General features: G+C 35.7%; 3 protein-coding genes across 4 annotated transcripts; 2 read left to right on the top strand and 1 right to left on the bottom strand.

Annotated features, from left to right (window-relative positions):
- The first annotated feature begins 1,539 nt into the window (after positions 1-1,539).
- On the top strand, positions 1,540-10,717 carry LOC133309706 (DNA mismatch repair protein MSH7). The gene is made up of 16 exons (XM_061510505.1): positions 1,540-1,966; positions 2,413-2,950; positions 3,071-3,166; positions 3,255-3,310; positions 3,510-3,576; positions 4,022-4,117; positions 4,248-4,387; positions 4,604-4,671; positions 5,441-5,637; positions 5,743-5,890; positions 5,968-6,245; positions 6,737-6,931; positions 8,604-9,011; positions 9,319-9,415; positions 9,635-9,762; positions 10,128-10,717. Exons 1-16 carry the CDS (start codon positions 1,671-1,673, stop codon positions 10,602-10,604), a joined length of 3,285 nt encoding a protein of 1,094 aa, XP_061366489.1. The 5' UTR covers positions 1,540-1,670; the 3' UTR covers positions 10,605-10,717.
- A 2,184-nt stretch (positions 10,718-12,901) lies between these two features.
- LOC133309693 (ARF guanine-nucleotide exchange factor GNL2) lies at positions 12,902-17,203 on the top strand. The gene is made up of 3 exons (XM_061510484.1): positions 12,902-13,992; positions 14,149-16,648; positions 16,694-17,203. The coding sequence occupies exons 1-3, from the start codon at positions 12,902-12,904 to the stop codon at positions 17,201-17,203; spliced, it is 4,101 nt and encodes a 1,366-aa protein (XP_061366468.1).
- A 1,081-nt stretch (positions 17,204-18,284) lies between these two features.
- LOC133309702 (trihelix transcription factor ENAP1) lies at positions 18,285-21,940 on the bottom strand. 2 transcript variants are annotated; one of them, XM_061510497.1, is made up of 2 exons: positions 20,624-21,940; positions 18,285-18,609 (listed from the first exon to the last, which is right to left on the bottom strand). In XM_061510497.1, exon 1 carries the CDS (start codon positions 21,738-21,740, stop codon positions 20,625-20,627), a length of 1,116 nt encoding a protein of 371 aa, XP_061366481.1. In that variant the 5' UTR covers positions 21,741-21,940; the 3' UTR covers positions 18,285-18,609; position 20,624. The 2 variants fall into 2 exon arrangements, with proteins under 2 accessions (XP_061366481.1, XP_061366482.1); XM_061510498.1 differs by lacking the exon at positions 18,285-18,609 and adding an exon at positions 18,639-19,186.

Here is a 21,940-nt window from a genome sequence, read left to right on the forward strand (position 1 = left end):
AATCACAAACCAAAACTTTATTTATTTTTTATATTAAAAATTAAAAAATGTGATTTTTTTTTTAAATTTAAATCACAAACTAAATCTTTATTTTTTTATATTAAATCACAAATCTAATACTCAGAGGCTTGTGGATTTAAACGCTCTTATAATACCATTCTTGCAAATTTAAATTATGTTTGTGAGAAATAAAATATATCAAATGAGATGTCATTGCGTAGATCTCAAAAAGTTATGTGGAATCAAAAAAAGAATTACCTGAATTGGATTATTTTTTTATATTAAATCACAAATCTAGTACTCAGAGGCTTGTGGATTTAAACGCTCTTATAATACCATTCTTGCAAATTTAAATTATGTTCGTGAGAAATAAAATATATCAAATGAGATGTCATTGCGTAGATCTCGAAAATTTATGTGGAATCAAAAAAAGAATTACCTGAATTGGATACCCGAGTCAAAAGTTATGGCCTTCAGAAATTTTATGATTAAATTATTATTTTTTTGGAGAGAAATGACACGTGTCAACACCTCATGAGAGACGCCCCATTGGGGCGTCTTCCCTTGGTGAGAGACGCCTAAATGAGGCGTCACATGTGACGCCCAAAAATGACGTCACATTGTGCAATAGATCCGTAATTATTTCCAAAACTGCAATAAATGTGTAATTATTTAATTAAATTACAATAAATAAATTTTTTTGCCAAAGTTTATGACTATTTGTTTCTTAGAAGTTTATATTTTTTTTTCCTTATCACTTTTTATTATTAATTTTATTATCGTTATATCAAAATTAAATCAAGTTCTATGTTATTTTGTAATTGTTGATTTAGTTTTAATATAATAAAAATAAAAATAATAATAAAAGATGGTAAAAAAAATTGGTGGTAAGTCTAGTATATAGGTATAGTATATTATAACAACCAATTAGTATTACTACCAATCAGTTTTACTGTTAGATCAATTATGTTAATTCAACGATCATATTTATTTTCATCTTTGTATGATTATGATTTCTCTCATTTAATGTAAAAACATTAAATATGAGAAATCATAACCATACAAAGGTGAAAATAAATATAAAATATTAAATATGAGGAATCATAATCATACAAAGATGAAAATAAATATAACTGTTGGATCAACATAATCGATCTAACGATAAAATTAATTGATAGTAACATTAATTGGTTGTTACAATATCTTTTCCCTAGTGTATATATAGGGAGGTTATACTTACAACCTCATATCTTAACTGTTAATTTTCGCCAATCAACGGTTATCATTTATTGTGAATTAATAATTAATTAATAAATTTTATTTGCGAAAATCTTAACCGTTGATTGACAGAAATTAATGGTTAAGATATTGATTGTAAGAGGTTTTAAATAAAAATAGGTTGTAAGTATAACCTTTCCCATATATATATATATATATATTTTTTTTTTCAAAAGTTAAGGAAAATTAAGTAATTAACCATACATAAAATTAGAAAAAAGAAAAGGTAAAGATCTGATGGAAGAGGAACACTGAATAGTAGTATTTCCACGGCGCTCCAATGCAATGGGTTAAGCGCGAAAATGTTTTTTGGCGCTAAAATATTCAAATTTCTACCTTGTAATCGTTTATAGATCACAAAACCTTTATTTCTCTCTATCTCTATACTGAAGATGAATCGCCAGAAATCTATACTTTCATTCTTCGAGAAAACCACGCCGGAAAACCGTAGTTCCGGCGGCCGGCGAGCTCCTGCTTCGTCGGTTCAGCAAGCTAACCCGGCCACCTTCAATCAACCGCCGTCGTCGGCCGATGACGTCAGAGGAACCGACACGCCGCCGGAGAAGGTGCCACGTCAGCTTTTACCGGCGAGCTTCGCGCAGAAGGAGAACAACTTTGGTCCGTCCCTGTTTGAGAGCATCATGCATAAATTCGTCAAGGTTGATGATAGCGAAAGAGTTGGTAACAGGTACGTATCGGTTTTTTTTTTGTTTCGCTTCGAATCGTTACCTTAGGGTTTTGCTTAATGGAAATACAAGAAAATGGAATGTGCGTTGTTCGTACTATCGTAAGATTTCGATGTTTTATTCTAATGTTTTCGTATTCATTTGCGTCAAAGGCTAGAGAGTAATGCAATTTGTTTCAATCATTTATTGGAAAATAATGTTTAAGGAAATGACGCTGACGCTTAGTGTTGAGGATGACCTATGATTTGGAACTATTCAGTAAAATTGCACGATAAGGCTTTTGTAAATTTGAAATACTACAACAGAATTTCATTGTTTAGCCAAGTTAGACAGTACTGAACAAAAGATGCAGTTGAAATTGAAAATTGAAACTGAAACAGTTACTTTATCATAATGAAAAGTGATGTTTATTGAATGCTAAATTGATCTTATGTGATAATTTTTGCAGGAGCCAGTCATCAAATGAGAGTTTGCCTAAATCTTCACCATCATCAGGAATATGTACTGATACTAATAGTAAAGGGCTGCACAAGGAAGTTGCAGCTTTTCAACCAATGGTGAAAGTGAAAGATAATGCAGTAAATTTCAAGGAAAAGGCTAAGCAGGAAAATATGGTCCTGGTTATTGACGATAATATTTCTGGTCCCGAAACCCCAGGGATGCAGCCTCTTGCCTCTCATGCAAAGCGAAGTCGAGAGGATGGATCCAAGTATTGTTCCTTGCTGGATTCTGGCAAACGAGTCAGATTTCTTGATGATTCAACAGCACCAAACATGACTAAGAAGGAATTAGAAGTGGCTAGCAAGTTTGAATGGCTCGATCCTTCTCAAATCAGGGATGATAATAGAAGAAGGCCCAATGATCCATTATATGACAGGGCGACACTTTATATACCTCCAGAAGTCTTGAAAAAAATGTCAGCAACGCAGAAACAGTATTGGAGTGTCAAATGTAAATATATGGATGTTGTGCTATTCTTTAAAGTGGTTAGTCAACAAGTACTTTGAATATTGATGACTTAATTCCTTTACTTCCCATTCTTCATTTATTTTTGTATACATAACCTTTGATTAATAATTGTAAGCCAAAATTATTGGCCAACACAGGGAAAATTTTATGAGCTTTATGAAATCGATGCTGAAATTGGCCATAAGGAGCTTGATTGGAAAATAACATTAAGTGGTGTGGGAAAATGTCGGCAGGTGATTTCAAGATTATAGTTTTTTGGTTCTTGACCAATTTTTCCTATTTGGTTCTCTTAATGTTAGTGGCTTTTACCTGTTGATTCAGGTTGGTGTATCGGAAAGTGGGATTGATGATGCTGTTCAAAACTTGGTTGCTCGTGGGTAAGGGTGAAGTGGATTTAATTTCATAGTTTGTAAAACTATATTTATTGTGTGCCAAGTGGAGATTTTGTGCAACATATATATGATCATAGCTGATTCCAGATAGATTGGACTGTATGCATTAAATATCAATAATAAATAAACATGTTGATTTCCAAGTTAACTTGTTGTAACTTAGTATTCTTATTTCATTGTGAAGATATAAGGTTGGACGAATAGAGCAGTTGGAAACATCTGAAGAAGCAAAAGCTAGAGGAGCTAACTCTGTAAGTTTTCCCATGATTAAAGTTGTGCTGGCTACCTAGCTTCACAAAGCTCATTTAGATTTTTTGTTAATTGTTATTTGGCCGTGCTTGACGAGTTATGCTTCAATTAACTATGCTTTCTATATATATATATATATATTCTGTAGCTTACTATAATACACGAGAGATTATTCCAGGTCTCTATTTCTTCAATTAGCATTCTAAACTTCTCATTTGTTATTTTATCCAATATGATGAAGGCAACTTTTTAGGAATTTCACAATTGATATTGCAGACAGTAAACTTGGCAAGACACGTTATTGTTATTTGAAAGTGTTCCTTTCCTGATTTTTGAATTTTACAACTGATTTCAGATCAGTCTTTGTATAATATTGTACCCAGTATCCTTAATGCTTTTGAATTTACTGCTTTTTTACATGGTATGACTGTCACTGCTGGATTGCAGGTTGTTCGGAGAAAATTAGTTCAGGTAGTCACTCCATCAACTGCTGTGGATGGTAATATTGGCCCTGATGCCGTTCATCTTCTCGCAATAAAAGAGGTTCTCACTTCTCACTGTTACTGAGTTAATCATTTTATGTATGCTATTATAAGTATCTGTAATATATAGTTATGTTAAATGTTAGTACTTTGAATCATTAACATGATGATGAATTGAATATTTTCTACAGAGGAACAATGGCCTGGATAATGGTTCAGTTGTGTATGGATTTGCTTTTGTTGATTGTGCTCGTCTAAGGTTTTGGGTTGGTTCTATTGATGATGATTCATCTTGCTCTGCTTTGGGGGCTTTATTGATGCAAGTATGCTCAAATACCCTTCCTTTACCTATTCCCATTTTTTTTTTCAAGTTTCTGTCAATGATCATTCAGATTTTCAAATTTTAGCTAATTTGATTGTGGGAATGTGGTTTTAGGTGTCACCCAAGGAAGTTATATATGAAATCAGAGGTGAACAGTCTTATTGCTTTGCCTCTAACTTGATTACACTTCATTTCTGAAGGTTATATCATATTACTCTTTCATGTTAAAATATGTTGTTTCACAGGGTTGTCCAAAGAAGCTCAGAAAGCACTTAGAAAATTCTCGTTAAATGGTGAGATGTGATCTTCCTTTGTGGTTTAGGGATACATTAGCATGATATTGAAAGCATTCTAGAATTTTAAATGGGTTTTTCTATTTTCTTTACTGTGCTTTGGCTCGGAAGCAGTATGTGAATTACAAGACTACTTGGAAAATTAATCATTTTTCAGTTTTTAAGTTAATAACATCTTGTGTTGGTCGATTATTGTAAGTTATTCCTTGGTGCAGTTAGTTTTGCTGTGATTTAGATATAAGCAATGTTTTAATATTGACACTATACCATGTTCTTTTTGAATGACCTAGACAGTTAATACTTGTCTTGTATCCCTATGATATCTGTAAATATCAATAGAACAAAACAGTTTCATAGGGATTCAAGCTACTTGTTCCCTTTTGAAATTAAGCTGATATGGATATTACCTTCACGATTCTTTGTGATATATCTGCAAGTAGTGATATCTGCACATTTTATATTCTGTTTTACATGCTGAATTGCTGATAATTTGTTGTTCAAGTGGAAAAAGAAAAACGGATTATGCACTTAAATGTACATCTATCTGTGCATTATTACATTGTGAATAATTTGAGACAAGTTGCAGTAGGAATAATTTGGAGTTCGCAAATTTTCGCACTTTGCTGCAGTTTTATAATTTGGCATAATATCAACTTTTTATGGCATAAAGCTTTTAAAATATTTTATTTACTATGCTAAAATGAATTTATTTATTTTAAATTTTAAAAGTATCCTTGGATCTTATTATTGGTTTCTTTCCCTCTTGCAGGTTCAACAGCACTACAGTTGACTCCAGTGCAGTCGATCACTGACTTGGTGAACTCTGAAATTAGTGATTTAATTCAGTTGAAGGGATACTTTAATGGGTTGTCTCATTCACTGGATCATGTGCTGAGCAAAGTGATTCATCGTGAAATCACCTCGTCTGCTCTTGGTGGACTGATTGGTCATCTAGATAGATTGATGGTATACTTTGGTGCTAACTATGATGCCCTCTTTGAGAGGGTTAGTACTTAAAATATCGGCTGCTATGTTGTTTATGATGATTAATGTGTTCTACTTTTCATACAGTTAGATGATATCCTACAGAATGGGGATATATATCCATACCAAGTTTATAGGGGTTGCCTCAAAATGGATGGTCCAACATTGATAAATCTAGAGATCTTTGGCAATAATGCGGATGGTGGCAAATCAGGCAAGTACATGTTCTATTGGAGCATTGTTAACCTTGTAATGTATATTCATTGGAAATTTCAGTATGGAATCCTGGAATTTATTCTGCTTGAATTTCAGGTACACTGTACAAATATCTCGATAACTGTGTGACTTCATCTGGAAAGCGGCAGCTGAGGAACTGGATATGCTGTCCGTTAAAAGATGCTGAAGGAATTAATAACAGGCTTGATGTAGTGGATGATCTAATGGCTCGCCCAGAGATTATGTCAGATATTGCTCAACATCTCCGCAAGCTTCCAGATTTGGAACGATTGCTTGGCAGCATTAAGTCCAGCCTTCAATTATCAGGCCCTCAGTTACTGCCCTTGTTGGGAAAGAAATTATTGAAGCGGAGGGTGAGTTCCGCTACTGTTTTTTATGCTAAATTTGTAAAGGATATGCTAATTATTTTTTATTCTGATGTCTGAACAACTTTTCTTCCGTCATGTTTTGACCTAATTTCTCATTTTAATGTAAAAGAAAACACATTGACTTGATGGCAACATATCTTTTTAATATGAAGAGACTGGTGTCTCTCATAAACTAGTGTCATATAGAATGGAGACTGCAATGTTTAGAAGGAAATGTATCAGGCTATTTTTATAAACACTGAAATTGGTATTCTGAGAAATTTATCTACACTAAAGGAAAAATTCTGATCACATTGATTTTTGGAAACTTCGTTGTCCAAGCTGGGTTAACCTATCTACTTATGTAGGATTGTCAGACCGTAATTTATGATAATGTGTAGAAAATCTGTACCAAAGGTTGTAGAATGATTTTCGTTGTACACTTGTACTGTTTTTTTGTTATTTAGTGCTCACGAATAATTTTTAATGAAAAGCAGGTGAAAGTGTTTGGATCACTTGTGAAAGGCCTTCGGACTGCTTTAAGTTTGTTGCTTCTTCTACAGAAAGAGCAGCCTCTAATATCATCCTTGGCTAAAGTTTATAAACTTCCAATTCTGACTGGTAGTAACGGGCTTGATCAATTTCTTACTCAGTTTGAAGCAGCTATCGATAGTGACTTCCCATATTACCAGGTATTTTCCTTCCTTATTGCACTTTCCTACAACATGAACTGAAACTTCCCACACATATTCTTCCCAGCCCAGCCCTATGGGAGCTGTGCCTGAACATTTCTTTTGATTAAAATTGTTAATCTGGAATATAGATTGGTCGGAAATTGCCATGTATCATCTTTGGTTATTCTGTTATTTTGGTTGGAAATTAGAATACAGATCATATTCTGTTATTCTTTGGAAATTGGAACGATTGATAAATTCCTAACAATTTATTTATTAGCGTAAGAGATAAGTTTTTTTTTTTCCTGAAAATGGATGTATTTCTAGTTTACAATATTGGATATATGATTGAAACGGAGGTACCTCGTTGTGCATGAGCACTGATCAACCAAATCCAAGACTAAGAAGTGTGAGTGGCTGGCAGGAAGCCAACCAGCCTAGAGTGTGACAAGTCCAAGGAGGGGAGAGCCATAGCCCAAAGACTGTCCAGGTGCAACATGCATCTGACCGGTGACTGTCAGTGACAGAGGCAAGCAGGCAACTCAACTGGCCATTGGACAAGTACAGACAAGTGCCCCAGTTGCACAACAGTGCAGGTGTGGGAGATTTAACACAGGAAAGGGCTGGGAGGAGATGAACCGTTGGGTAATTTGGGGACGGATTGGCGAATTAGAAAATTTTTAATGTGGCTCCTGGGAAGTTTGGGGGGCGTGGGGGCCAACATGTTGGGGAGAATGCCAGAAATGGTAATGGGTAGTGAATAATGTCATGACCTTTTTATTTTATTAAAAAGAAAGAAAGAGGTAGGAGACAGTATCGCCCAATTTTGCAGCGCGAACACTTCTTTGTTGCCGTGGTTGCGACAGGCGGCGCAAAGAGGGTCATCCATGAGAACACCGGGTAATGGGTAGTGAATTGAGGCATGAAAGCAGGGCATAGGGCTCTCTGGTTTGGGGATGCTCTAAGCTCCGACAGTAATTGGTGCTTGAATTTGAGGCTCTGGTCTTTGTGTTGGTTCGGCCTGATTCTGGTCACATTCTAAATTCATGCCAGGCTAGGCCAAGTGAAAATTACTGGGGTTTGTATTTTGCTAACTCAGCCCACTTTTTGTCAGCTATTAGGACTAGTTTATTAGGTTTGATTCATTTTGACACCTGTATTATATGCCCTTTTAACAAGTTTAATAAATTAACTCAAGATCCTTCTGTTGATGTTTTCAACATCATTATGATAATGGTCAAATCCATTTCTACTTTGTTTTTGTTAAACGTGTGCAAGTTTGCAGCACTACTGATTCTTACTGAATTGCATCTTCTGTAGATAATTAGCAGTTTTGGCACTTTGATGTATCTCAAATGTTGATTTTAAATTTTTAATCAATTATATGGTCTTTTTTTAGAACTTATGCAATTTTGTTATCTTTAAATTTATTTTTTGTAATTAGGGTGATGGTTAGAATAGAATATTTCACTTGAGTATATGTCCAACTGAGCGTAGCCATGAATAATAGAGAAGAGAATCCTTTGTTATTTCTGGTCGATTTTCACTTGTTACAGAGTGTTAGAATACATAGACGGTACACACTAAACATATCTTAATCATAGGATATATGACAGCTACTCCTGGAAAGTAGGAGAACTATCTCAATAAATCTTTCTATTTGCTACACTGACCTTATATTTGGTGCCAGAATCATAATGTCACAGATTCAGATGCTGAAACACTCACAATACTCGCTGAATTATTTTTGGAGAAAGCTGCTCAATGGGTTGAAGTTGTTCACGCCATCAATTGCATTGATGTACTAAGATCTTTTGCTGTGACTTCTAGCTTTTCATGTGGAACTATGTCTAGGCCTGTCATAGTGCCAACATCAGAAAGTACAAGTAAAGACAGTGGGGGACCTGTGCTCAAAATGAAGGGGCTATGGCATCCATTTGCCCTTGGAGAGAGTGGATGTTTGCCTGTCCCGAATGACATAATTCTTGGTGGGAATGAAGATGGGTGTCATCCTCGCACATTGCTGCTGACCGGACCAAACATGGGTGGAAAGTCAACACTTCTGCGTGCCACCTGTCTAGCTGTTATTATGGCCCAGGTCCTGTCTCTTCTCCACTCTACCTGTTTGATCATGCTAGACATCACTGATGAGTAGTTACTTTTTTCAAAAACAATTTGATCTCACTTAATCCAAGCAATGGATGCTGAGAGAAAAACTGTAACACTTTTTTCCCTTCCAACGGGGAAAAATATTACATAATTTGGAAGCAGGATGGTCATTGCACTTAAGCAGATATTGAGGATGCTTTATAAAACCTCAAGGGGAGTGCATTTTACATTTTTTACATTTTGCTCTGTCAGATTGTTCTGATGCCTCTTTATAATATGCCTCTGATTTCTTTCAGCTAGGGTGTTATGTGCCATGCGAAAATTGTGCGCTCTCAATTGTGGATATCATCTTCACACGGCTTGGAGCCACAGATAGAATCATGACAGGCGAGAGTAAGTACTTTAACAAAAGCGAATGAGCTTTATGGTTGCATGGCATGCATGTACGTTAGAGGGTGTTGCCTACCTAAACACATGATGCTTCAATTAATAGAACTTTTCAGGAAGTGGAAAATGCAGAATTGTGGTCTTAAAATGTGCATGCGTACAGATAGAGTTTACCTCTTAACTTTATGGATTGCCAATTTCAATTAACTTTGCTTCTATTTTCAGGTACCTTCTTTATCGAGTGTACAGAAACTGCATCGGTGCTTCAGAATGCTACTCAGGATTCTCTTGTTATCCTTGATGAATTGGGACGGGGAACGAGCACCTTCGATGGCTATGCCATTGCATATGCAGTGAGACCCTACTCTTTACTATTCTTCTAGTCTTCTTCTTAAGTGAAAGTCTTTGTTCTATTTTTAAGTACTATTTTCTACCTACTCTGAAGTAGACATGCTCAAAATTTAAACGCTCTTTAATTGCTCAGTAAAAAGGAAAAGAAAGGAAAACGCTTTAATTAGACACTATGTGTCGTAGAAATGTGGTCATCCATCGAAAAAAAAAAGACCTTGCCATGTATGATTGTGTTAAGGTTCTTCTCTTATCGTGTGATTTTGCTCCTGGCATGGTAAAACATTTTAGGTTGTTAGTACTATGACCTCAAGTTATTCATGTCTTTGATATATTCTTGTCCCTTTAATAATTCTCTGGATGTGCACAGGTATTCCGGCATCTGATTGAAAAGGTTAACTGTCGCTTACTATTTGCAACACATTACCATCCACTCACGAAAGAGTTTGCCTCTCATCCACATGTTACAATTCAACACATGGCTTGTGCTTTTAAGTCAAAATCCGATAGCTATTCCAAACGTGATCAGGAGCTAGTCTTCCTATATCGGCTTGCCTCTGGAGCATGTCCAGAGAGCTATGGGTTGCAGGTTGCCCTCATGGCTGGAATCCCAGAAGAGACTGTAAACATTGCTTCAAGTGCTAGCCAGCGGATGAAGAAAATAGTTGGAAAAAGTTTTAGGTCAAGTGAAGAGAGATCAGAGTTCTCAACTCTTCATGAAGAATGGTTGAAGACCTTAGTGTCTATCTCACGAATAGAGGATTGTAAATCTTTTGATGAAGATGTTTTGGATACATTAGTCTGTTTGTGGTATGAACTAAAAACTTCATTTAAATCAGGCAACTAGAGATATGGAGCGCCGCAGGTAGGGTCAATAATCTGAGTTTTATAGGGCCGCTTGTAAAATTATGCTTAATACGTTAGTGATTAAGCACATTTATTTTCATTTTGGGAAACAAAAGGCTTCTTTATTTTGTTTTTGTTCTGGAGAAAATTGAACAAATAGAAAATATGCCATGGAAATAGTATATGAGAATGCATTAATGTATACATGATTTTTTTTTCCCTCGGACTGAGGCTCACTTAACAACCTAAAAGTCAGACATTGGACAAGATAATACCTAATTTGATGTGCATATTGAATGTGACGTTGGTAGAAGGATACCATATTTTATTTATTTGGAACTTCATTTATAATGACGATATTTGCGTATGAGATGTATAAAATTAAGTTCAAAATAGTGGAGAGCTTTACTGTCTATTGGTGATTATTGTTTTATTTCTAGTCAGGCCAAAATTTGAATGGAAAGAAATGGAAATAGAAACACTAAGATAAGAATTAATTTATAAAATCCCTCTTTAATGGTAATATTATGATATGAGTATGCAAGGTCAACAGACTAATTACAAAATAAAAATTTAAGGATAGCCAAGTGTTGATTTTCAAAGAGGGACCGCCGTACCGGATGAGGAACATCGGGGCAGGAGTGGGAGTTTATTTTGTATATATAATTTTTTAAATATATATATATATATATATATATATATATATATATATATATATATTTTTATAAACATAATTTTTTAAATTTACATGAAAATCAAACTACAAACTATTATTATAATTCCATTTTTTTTATTCGACTTATATACATAACATTGAATCGATGCTATTTATATAATCTCGCAAATGTTAGTTAGAGGTCAAAATATTGAAGTTTAACTCTAAAAGTAGGTACAATTTACATGTCCAAACTTTCGTGAGTTGGGTAATTGATGAAACAATGGAAAAATAAAAAATATTCTTAAAATTATATAAGCAATAATTTTTATATCAAATTTTTTCTTAAATATTCATTGATTTTAATAGAACATCAAATTAAGAAAAAAAAAATGAGAAATTAAGAAATACAATATATTTTCTATCAGCCGCTCAAGTGGCACTTTTTTTTCATGCAAAGTGGTCTCTTTTATTTATGATCAAGAGTTTTATAAGAGTTACGTTATAGGAAAAGTGATTGTGTAATGTTATAGAGATTCGTTTTACGTGCCGTAGTTTTTTTTTTTTCAAAAAGTGTGGGCCTCACAAAATATTGTGTGTGTAGGAAACTTTTTTTTTTTTTTTTTGTAATAATGTGTGTAAGAAACTTTGTTGTGTCATGCTAAATGACAAATGCAAACCCCTATGATTAATTATCCTCTAAAATTTCTTTTTCTTTGAAAAAAAAAACTCTAAAACTTCTTTAATAATAGAGTAAATACCATTTTTAGTCCCTAACAAAAAACACGGTCCCCACTTTAGTCCCTTACAAAAATAAATTAGTCAGTTAGTCCCTAACAAATTCAAAGTGGACCCATTTAGTTGAAATCGTGGTCCCTCACAAATTCAAAAAAGACTCCTATTAATCTCTCAAAAGGACTAAAATGGGTCTACCTTGAATTTGTAAGGGACTAACTGACTAATTTATTTTTGTAAGGGACTAAAGTGGGGACCGTATTTTTTGTTAGGGATAAAAATGGTCTTTACTCTTAATAATATATCAAAAGTTACACTATTAGTATAGGTGGCATAGAAAAGACAATTGCAACTTACTTAAAGAATTACAAACGTAACATTACTACTCCAAAACAAAATAGCACATCTCCTATTCAAATATTAATTTGTAACCATAGAAAAATTCCAATAAGACAATAAAACAAAACAAATTAAATCAACCACATCTTTACCAAACAATCCGGCAATCTTTTTTCCTATGATACTTTTGTAACCTCATAGACATACGAAACTCTCTCCAAAAATCCCTCTCCTTTGTACTCGGTCTTCTCCACTTCTCTCACTATGTAACCTTCATGTACTGACCAAGTATTTCCTCCAATAAAACACATTCCCAAAAAGGAAAAAATAAAAAAACTTCCTTTCATCATCACTTTCTGTTTTTGGCAAAAACACCACTTTCTGTTACACATCAAGCGGTGTGTGAAAATAAAAATAAAAAATTTATGAGGTGATGAAAATTCTGAAGCAAATAATCAAACTGTACTAAATTTCAACATTACCATCATGCACGAACACAGAGAGTAACATTCATTGTATGGTAAACCGTTTTTCAAAACGAAACCTTTTTCATCTTTTCACATGCAACAATGGAGAATAACATTGTAGAAGAAGATTTCATGAATGGATCAGAATTACAAGATGATCAAAACAAGAAGGGCACAACGAAATCCAAAAGAAGACAACTAGGACTCTCATGCATGTTAAACACCGAAGTTGGTGCTGTTCTAGCTGTGATACGTCGTTGTTCAGAATTCAACCCTCTCTATAACATCCCTTCCTCAGAAGAAAGCTATGACTCTTCCATTGTTAGTTCCTTGAAATCACTTCGTTCTCTCATCTTCAACACAGAACAAGAATGGCGCGTCATTGACCCTTCTATATATCTATCTCCTTTCCTTGATGTTATTCAAAGTGGTGATGTACCTGCTTCTGCCACCAACGTTGCACTTTCAACCCTTCTCAAGATTCTCAAGTTTCCATTCTTTGATGACAAGACCCCAGGTACTAAAGAAGCCATTGAATCCATTGTCTCAGGGATCACAAGCTGTAGGCTCGAGAAAACCGACCCTGTTTCTGAGGATGCAGTTATGATGAAGATACTTCAAGTTTTGACAGGGATAATGCACCATAAGGCTTCAACATTGCTCACAGACCAAGCTGTTTGCACACTTGTGAACACTTGCTTTCAGGTTGTTCAACAATCCGTGAGTAGAGGAGATTTGCTTCTGAGGAGTGCAAGGTTCACCATGCATGAGCTTATCCAGGTTGTTTTTTTAAGGTTGTCTGAGATTGAGGTTAAGGATAGAGAAGGGGATAATAATTCGGAATTGGACATGGAGGATGGTGATGATGGTGGGAATCTGGAATCTGGTTATGGGGTTCGTTGTGCTATTGATATATTTCATTTCTTGTGCTCTTTGTTGAATGTTGTATCAATTGTTGAGGCAGATGGGTCTACCACTCATACTGCTGATGAAGAAGTTCAGATTTTTGCATTGGTTTTGATCAATTCAGCTATAGAATTGAGTGGGGATGAGATAGGGAAGCACCCAAAGCTTTTGAGGATGATCCAAGATGATCTGTTTCATCATTTGATTTACTATGGGACATGGTCTAGCTCGTTTGTCTTGTCCATGATTTGCAGCACCGTTTTGAATGCCTATCACTTTCTGCGAAGGTTAGATTTTATGAGGAAAGAAAGAACAAAAAGATTGAGGATAGTTTGATTTTATTTACTTATTTAATTGCTTGTGGGAGAAAGAGTGAAGAAATTTTCATTCATTTTTGTTGTTGTTATTTTTATCTTTTTTGATTTTGTTTTGCATTTTTGTAGGTTTACTCGTTTCCAACTAGAAGCTTTCTTTGGATATGTGCTAATTAGAGTTGCAACTTTGGGAAGCACAATTCCTGTTCAAGAAGTTGCAGTTGAAGGAATAATAAATTTCTGCAGGCAACCATCATTCGTTGTTGAAATTTATGTAAACTATGATTGTGATCCATGTTGTAGGAATGTGTTTGAGGAGGTTGGAAGGTTACTTTGCAAACACTCATTTGCAGGGAATGGACCCTTAACCAGTTTGCATGTCCAAGCCTTTGAAGGACTCTTGATTATGATTCACAACATTGCAGATAATATTGACAAAGATGATTCAAGCCTTTTAGACTCTTACTCAATTCAATTGACCGAGTATAAACCTTTTTGGGAGGAGAGAGACAAAGAAGATGAATTGGAAGCTTGGGTGGAACATGTAAGGATGAGAAAATTGCAGAAAAAGAAGTTACTAATTGCTGCAAATCACTTTAACAGAGATAATAAGAAGGGTCTTGAATACTTGAAACATGCTAATTTAATCTCTCATCCTCCCGATCCTATAGCATATGCTTACTTCTTTCGTTACACTCCTGGCCTAGACAAGAAGACAATAGGGGAATATCTTGGTGACCCTGATAGTTTCTACCTCCAAGTTCTCAAAGAATTCACTGAAACCTTCTACTTCAATGGCATGAATCTTGACACTGCATTAAGGTTTTATCTAGAAAGTTTTTGGTTGCCAGGAGAGTCACAAAAGATTCAAAGAATACTTGAAGCATTTTCTGAGAGATTCTTTGATCAGCAATCCTCAGACATGTTTGCAAGCAAGGACACTGTTCTCATCTTATGCTACTCTCTCATCATGCTTAATACTGATCAACACAATCCCCAAGTCAAGAAGAAGATGACAGAAGAGGAATTCATTAAGAACAATAGAGCAATCAATGCAGGACAGGATTTACCTAGAGAGTACCTTTCTGAGCTTTTTCAATCTATTTCCACTTACGCAATTGCACTTGCTCAAACTACTGTGTCATTGGACATGAGCCCAAGTAGGTGGATTCAGCTCATAAACCTATCCAAAGTAGCACCACCTTTCATACAATGTGACTTTGATCGTAGATTGTGTAGAGATATGTTTGCATGCATTGCTGGTCCATCAGTAGCTGCTCTTTCATCATTCTTTGAGCATGCTGATGAAGAGGAGCTTCTCCATGAGTGCATTGAAGGGTTATTCTCAGTTGCTAGGATTGCTCAGTATGGACTAGAAGATACCCTTGATGAGCTCATAACATCGTTTTGCAAATTCACTACACTGCTAAATCCTTATGCTTCTACAGAAGAGACCATGTTTACCTTCACTCATGATTTGAAGCCAAGAATGGCAACTGTTGCTGTTTTCAACATAGCAAACAATTTTAGAGACTCAATTCGAGGAGGTTGGAAGAACATAGTAGATTGCTTGTTGAAACTCAAAAGGCTTAAACTATTACCCCAATCTGTCATTGATTTTGAGGATGTCCCAACAACACCTGAATCAGATGCTATTTCTCCAACTGATGATCACAAATTTGGCAGCCAGAGAGTTTCTAGCATGATCACTCGTTTTTCACTTCTTTCGCAAGAAAACATGGAAGATGGTTTGACCCTTGGAAGTGAATTTGAACAGAACCTAAAGATGATCAAAATGTGCCGAATCGGTAGCATCTTCAGCTGTAGTTCAAACATCCCTAAAGAATGCTTACACAACCTTGGTAGATCTTTGATATTTGCAGCTGCAGGAAAAGGCCAAAAGTTTAGCACACCTGTTGAGGAAGAAGAAACTGTTGAGTTTTGTTGGGATTTGGTCACTGCAATAGCTTTAGCTAATGTTCACAGATTCCATATATTTTGGCCAAACTTCCATGATTATCTGCTAGCAGTTGCTCAATTTCCCATGTTCTCCCCAATCCCATTTGCAGAAAAAGCTATTCTAGTCCTTCTCAAGGTCTCTCTCAAGCTCTTTTCTACACCAAGAGATGACAAACTAGCTGAGGAGCTTATTTTCAAGTCTATAACTTTAATGTGGAAGCTTGATAAAGAAATTCTAGACACATGTCATGAGATCATATCACAAACAATTAGCAAAATACTCATTGAATACCCTGCAAATTTGCAGACTCCATTTGGATGGAAATCAGTGCTAAATTTGTTATCAGTTGCATGGAGGTATCCTGAAACCTATGATCTAGGAATTGAGGCCTTGATTTCATTATTCTCTGATGGAACTCATGTGTCACGCACAAATTATGCATATTGCATAGATTGTGCTTTTGGTTGCTTTTTAACCAAGAACAGTCCGGTAGACAAAAAGAAGAAGATACTGGATATTTTAGCTGATTCAGTAAACTTGTTGATTCAATGGCACAGAAACCAATACTCAGATCCAGGAAGTAATTTTAGTGCAGCAAGCAACACAAGCAATTCCTCCATGGAGGACAATTTCAGAGGCCCTTCTGCAAACTATAACATGAATCTATTTGTGAAACTTGGAGAAGCATTTAGAAGGACAAGCTTATCTAGACAGGAAGAGATAAGAAACCATGCAGTTTATTCTCTTCACAGAAGTTTCAATCTAGCTGAAGAGCTGCTTTATACATCATCAAACTGTATTAACTATTTCAACCTTGTGGTATTTGCCATGGTTGATGAGCTTCATGAGAAGATGTTGGAATACTCAAGAAGGGAAAATGCAGAGAGGGAAATGAGAAGCATGGAAGGGACCCTTAAACTTGCAATGGAGCTATTGTCAGATATGTACTTGCAGTCATTGAGACAAATAGCTGAGAGTCCAGCATTTAGGACATTCTGGTTAGGCATATTGAGAAGAATGGATACATGTATGAAAGCTGACTTGGGACATTATGGTCCATCAACTTTGAATGAAATAATCCCTGATTTGTTGAAAAAGATAATAACACAAATGAAGGATGAGGGAATTTTAGCTCCAAAAGAAGATGATGATATGTGGGAAATCACATATATTCAGATACAGTGGATATGTCCTGCACTTAAGGAGGAGCTATTTCCATTTTAAGACAAATGACAGAAAAATGTATAAGACAGATGATCTGGTACCAATTTTTTTACCCCATTTATTTATTTTGTAGCACACTACCTTCATTTTTTAAAGTTCTTTTCAGCTTAAGTAAAGTGATAGTACTTTATTCCATTATCCAGCAATATTCTCTTAATCTTAGTGGACAGTTCTTTAACATGAAGCAGGCATTTTACATCCTATATCCAAATTTCATTATACCATTCATTATATTCTTTATATCCTGATTGTGTGTTATGCATGAAAGAATTCTTTGTTAAAAACTTGGCTTCAATCACTTTCTTTTACAGTTCTCTGTATCACATTACTAGCATATGTACTTGTATGAGTTGTATCTCTTTTTAGATTCTTCAGATTAAGGACAAAGTCAAGGAAATCCCTTTTCAGATAGGACTGTAAACCCATTTCAAAGTCAACAGAATACTCCTGCTCAATCTATGACACCTTTGGCCATACATATTTATTTGAGCCAACATTCTTTTTTAGTCATTTTGCAATCAGTTCGGCTATAAAATTTTTTGATATTTATTTAAATTCTTAACCATTAAAAGCAAGGTCAACTTATTTCTTTAAAAAAAATTGACATCAATTTACTCCTTCAAATATCAATAATTTTATTATTTTAGTCCTTTAATGATACAACAACATTAATTTAATTCTTTAATCATACAACAACACACTTTTGAAAGACTAAATAAATATTTACTCTATTTAAATAAATTTTCACGTTCAAGTCAAATGGATTTATCATTTACCCCAACGAATGAAAATTTAAAGTCAAATGATATGTTATCTCAAGAAAGAATAAAGGATCATCAGGCCAGTGGTCGTGGATTGTAGACACGGCATATCATTGTTTAATGCCGGCACTATTTCATATTTCATTTCCAGAACGACTAGTAGACAAAATAGTATATGTTATGTGTTTAATTTTTAATGACAAATTTGCTATATATATATATATATATATATATATATATATAATAAAAATATTCAAAAAAAAAAAAGACAGTGGGAATCAGCATAGCCTTCAAGCCATAATCGAAAATTGTAAGTAGTGACATCTAGATTCAAAAGTCAATGGAGACGCATTTAAGCTAAGCATACTATCAGCATTAACCTTCCATCCTTTGAATAATGGTGAAACCACATATTTGGATGAAATGGATTACAGAAATATGCTGCAAATTATTAAAAGTGCACAATATTTATTGCAGGTTATTCTTACAAAAAATTTACATTTTTCGAATCAACTTCCTCATTATCAGAGTACACGGATGGGTTGAAAACTTTACTGGTAGCAACTCATCTCAGCTTGTAGACAATCTTTCCCCCAAAACTGTTGCACTATATCACCACCACCACCCTTTGAAAGAATGTAACTCCTAAGATAGAAAAAATTATAAAACAACGCAATATCATTTTTAAATATTATTGAAGAATCAGATACCTTGCACCATTTAATATTACTAGACAAATATGTACATATACAATTACGAATCCAAACATAGTATATATTCAAGAACCCGGATTCCGGGAACAAGATATAAGCCATAGGGTTGTGCATTGGAAAGCATAAAAGCACACCCCCTCTAATGCATAAAAGGCCAGTGAATCTGTGTAAAGCAAACTTCCCCATAGCTATATTTTATTAAAATCTTGTATGACCAAATGACCAAAGTAAGGCAAGGTAAACAAACTTCCCCATACAGCCATCCACCATTTTTGCACTCTGACAGCTTCTTGCTCAGTTCTTCATGCAACTTCTTTCTGTATTTCACACAGCAGCCTTATGGAAGCCTATATTTTGCACAGTCCCAGCCTTTGTTTCCAACCTCTGTTTCGGAGTTTCATATTGCTACATCCTCTGTTTCATTTAGTTATTTGAGTCTTAATGATGTATGTGTCCTAAGTTTTCAGTATCCCTTATCTTCGGTGTAGCCGTAGTAGCCACTTTATGACCTGCTATCCCAATATAGCATTTTTGGGGTCAGCCACTCAGCATTGCTATCCAATATTGATAATTATGCTTCCTCTTATTACTCATTTAAACAATTGGCATGTCAATTTTTCAATACCCGACATTCTTCCATTATCCTTTAGACTAAAACATTCAATACACATATGACCATTGTCTCAGTTTGAACCAAACTAATATTGTAATTTGTCCCCATTTCAGTCAGGTTATCCTTGCCCATTCCTTAAGTCAGTACTCACATTGAAAACTTAAAAGAATGTTTCTTATCTTAAAATAAATAATCTAAAAAGCATCTTTTCTTAATTTTACTGCAGATCCAGCAGTCTCTAATCTAATTTGTAAGGCATCACTTTCAGCACTTCACAGCTGTAAGTCAATTACTTGCTTTATAGTTTTATACAATGTTTATGTTATCGTATAGAATATATGTGTAGTTCCAATTTCATTTTGCTCTAGGTTGTCAATAGCGGCCCGTAGCGCCGCTAAACCGCTACCGTAGCGGGTAGCGGCGGTCGGCCGCTACAAACCGCGACGCTACGCGACATTGGCCGTAGCGGAAGATAGCGGCGTAGCGTAGCAGCAATACCACTACCCGCTACACCGCTCCCATGTTGGAATTTGATGGAGAATCCGGAGATGATGATGATTTTCTTCACTAGTTCACTTCTTGTACTTGACTATTTGACAATTTTATTGTTCATTTGTGTTTATTTTTGGATCCTTCCTTTATGTTCCTTGTATTTGACATTGATTGTGGAATTATGTGTTTGATTTTGTGTGACTTCTTATGTTTGAGCATTAAAACTAAAAGCGGTATTGCCTCGTTTCTTGACTGTTAGTATAATACATGTGGAATTAATACTTCACCGTAGCGACAATACCGCTACCCACTAGACCGCTATACCATTTTCGAGGTCAGCCGCTAACTGCTACTGACAACTATGATTTTGCTTGACGATTCATATATTATGAAAAGTCTAACTCTAACCAACACAAATCAATGATTTTTATATGATGTGTATGAACTATTCCAATAGCTAAAAGAGTAAGCCTCCTTTCCTCATAGTAAAATTTTCCTGAATGAACTATTCATATAAGTCAATCTTAGGAAAATTAATTAGAAAATCAAGTTCATGACCACCACAACCACAAATGTGACAACCCATTGAGAAAAGCAAATTACATTGATTACCAATACCATTTACCACATTGCTAAGGAAAGCAAATTAAAAAATTATTAATGTTCTATAATTTTACATTTCACGGAGAAATGAACATTAATATAGCAGCACTAAACAAACTTGGTCATCACATACAAGAAGAAAAGGGAGACAAAATTATCTGCATCCTATAATCAAATCATAAGCAATCCAATATGGCAGTGTAAGAAAATATAATTAAACAGTAACCAAACTACCTACATCATTCACTGAGATTCTCTGCAGAAGTGTCCTGGTCATCCTCATCTCCTTCCTGTATTTTTGTAATTTCAGCCTGAGCCCTTTCCAAAATCTGCTTCTTCTGCAGCTCCAACTCCCTATTAAAATCCAACCTCATCTTCTCCAACTCCATCATCTGCTGCCTCTTACTATTCTCAATCTTCTCATATATTTTCCCAAACTTCTGAATAGAATCAGCCAGCACCCTAAAGGAAGTCTCCTCCTCTTCATCCTCATCATCATCAGCACCACCACCGCCACCACCGGACCTCCTCGGCGCGGTCGCAACCCCATCGGAATCATTCTCGTCAGAGGTCTCAGACTCAACAGGACTATCCCTCATCTCATCAAACTCATTGGACCTATTCAAATACACCCTTGTATTCATGAACACATACTCACCAGAATCAACCCCACAAGCAAGCCCATACTCTTGCCTTGCAGATGAAGCCATCAACATATCCATCTTCTTAAAATAAGCCCATTTACAAGAACTCACACCCATTTCATCCATTCTAGCCTTCTCTTTCTTGTACCTCCTTTTAAGCTTATCCAACATGCTCCTACATTGTGCCACTGTCCTTTCAACCTCCAATTCCTCAGAAACCTTCTCAGCAACATCTTTCCATTCCTCAGACCTCAAACTGTTCCTCCCAAGTTGAAGGAATTTGTCACCCCACACCTCCAACAGCACAAAAGTCGCTTCCTCCGTCCATTCCTCCGAGCCCCCACGATTATTCCCGTACGAGAATTTCACGCGAGGTGCAAACTCGTAGTTCGAGATTCCCGAGGAGGAACCTCGTACCTTCCTCTTCCTCGTGTTGCTCCTCCCGAACCCATCATCCTCTTCGAAATTCCCGCCATACCCATTTGCGTTTTCGACTTCTTCGTCCTCCCCGGCGTCGTTTTCGTCGTCGTAATCGTCGTATTCCTCGGCTTCTTCGTCTTCCTCGTCGTCCACCTCCTCGTAGCGAGTGGCTACTGGTCTTTGATGATATGGGGCACCTCGAATTGGGTGTTTCTGGCGATGGGATGGGTTTTGGCGATGCAAAGAGAAGGACTTTGGAGGGTACCTTGCATCATCTTCCATATCGTCCATGTTATTGGGAACGCAGATATAGCACGAACCCTAATCGATTCTGAATCGTTCTAATTCGAGATTCCGAAAGGTAAGAGATTTGAGGAACCACAGAGAAATTGAATTTTGGGGAAGAAAGGGGGAAGCAAAATTAGGAGAGATTCGAAGAAAGAGTGAATTGGTTAGGATTTTTGTGCAGTGTTCAATTTGGGGAATTTTTC

This window comes from Gastrolobium bilobum, unplaced genomic scaffold (genome assembly GCF_033153095.1).
Source record: "Gastrolobium bilobum isolate Gb01-03AN ecotype WA unplaced genomic scaffold, APGP_CSIRO_Gbil_v1 utg12305, whole genome shotgun sequence".
NCBI lineage: Eukaryota > Viridiplantae > Streptophyta > Magnoliopsida > Fabales > Fabaceae > Gastrolobium > Gastrolobium bilobum.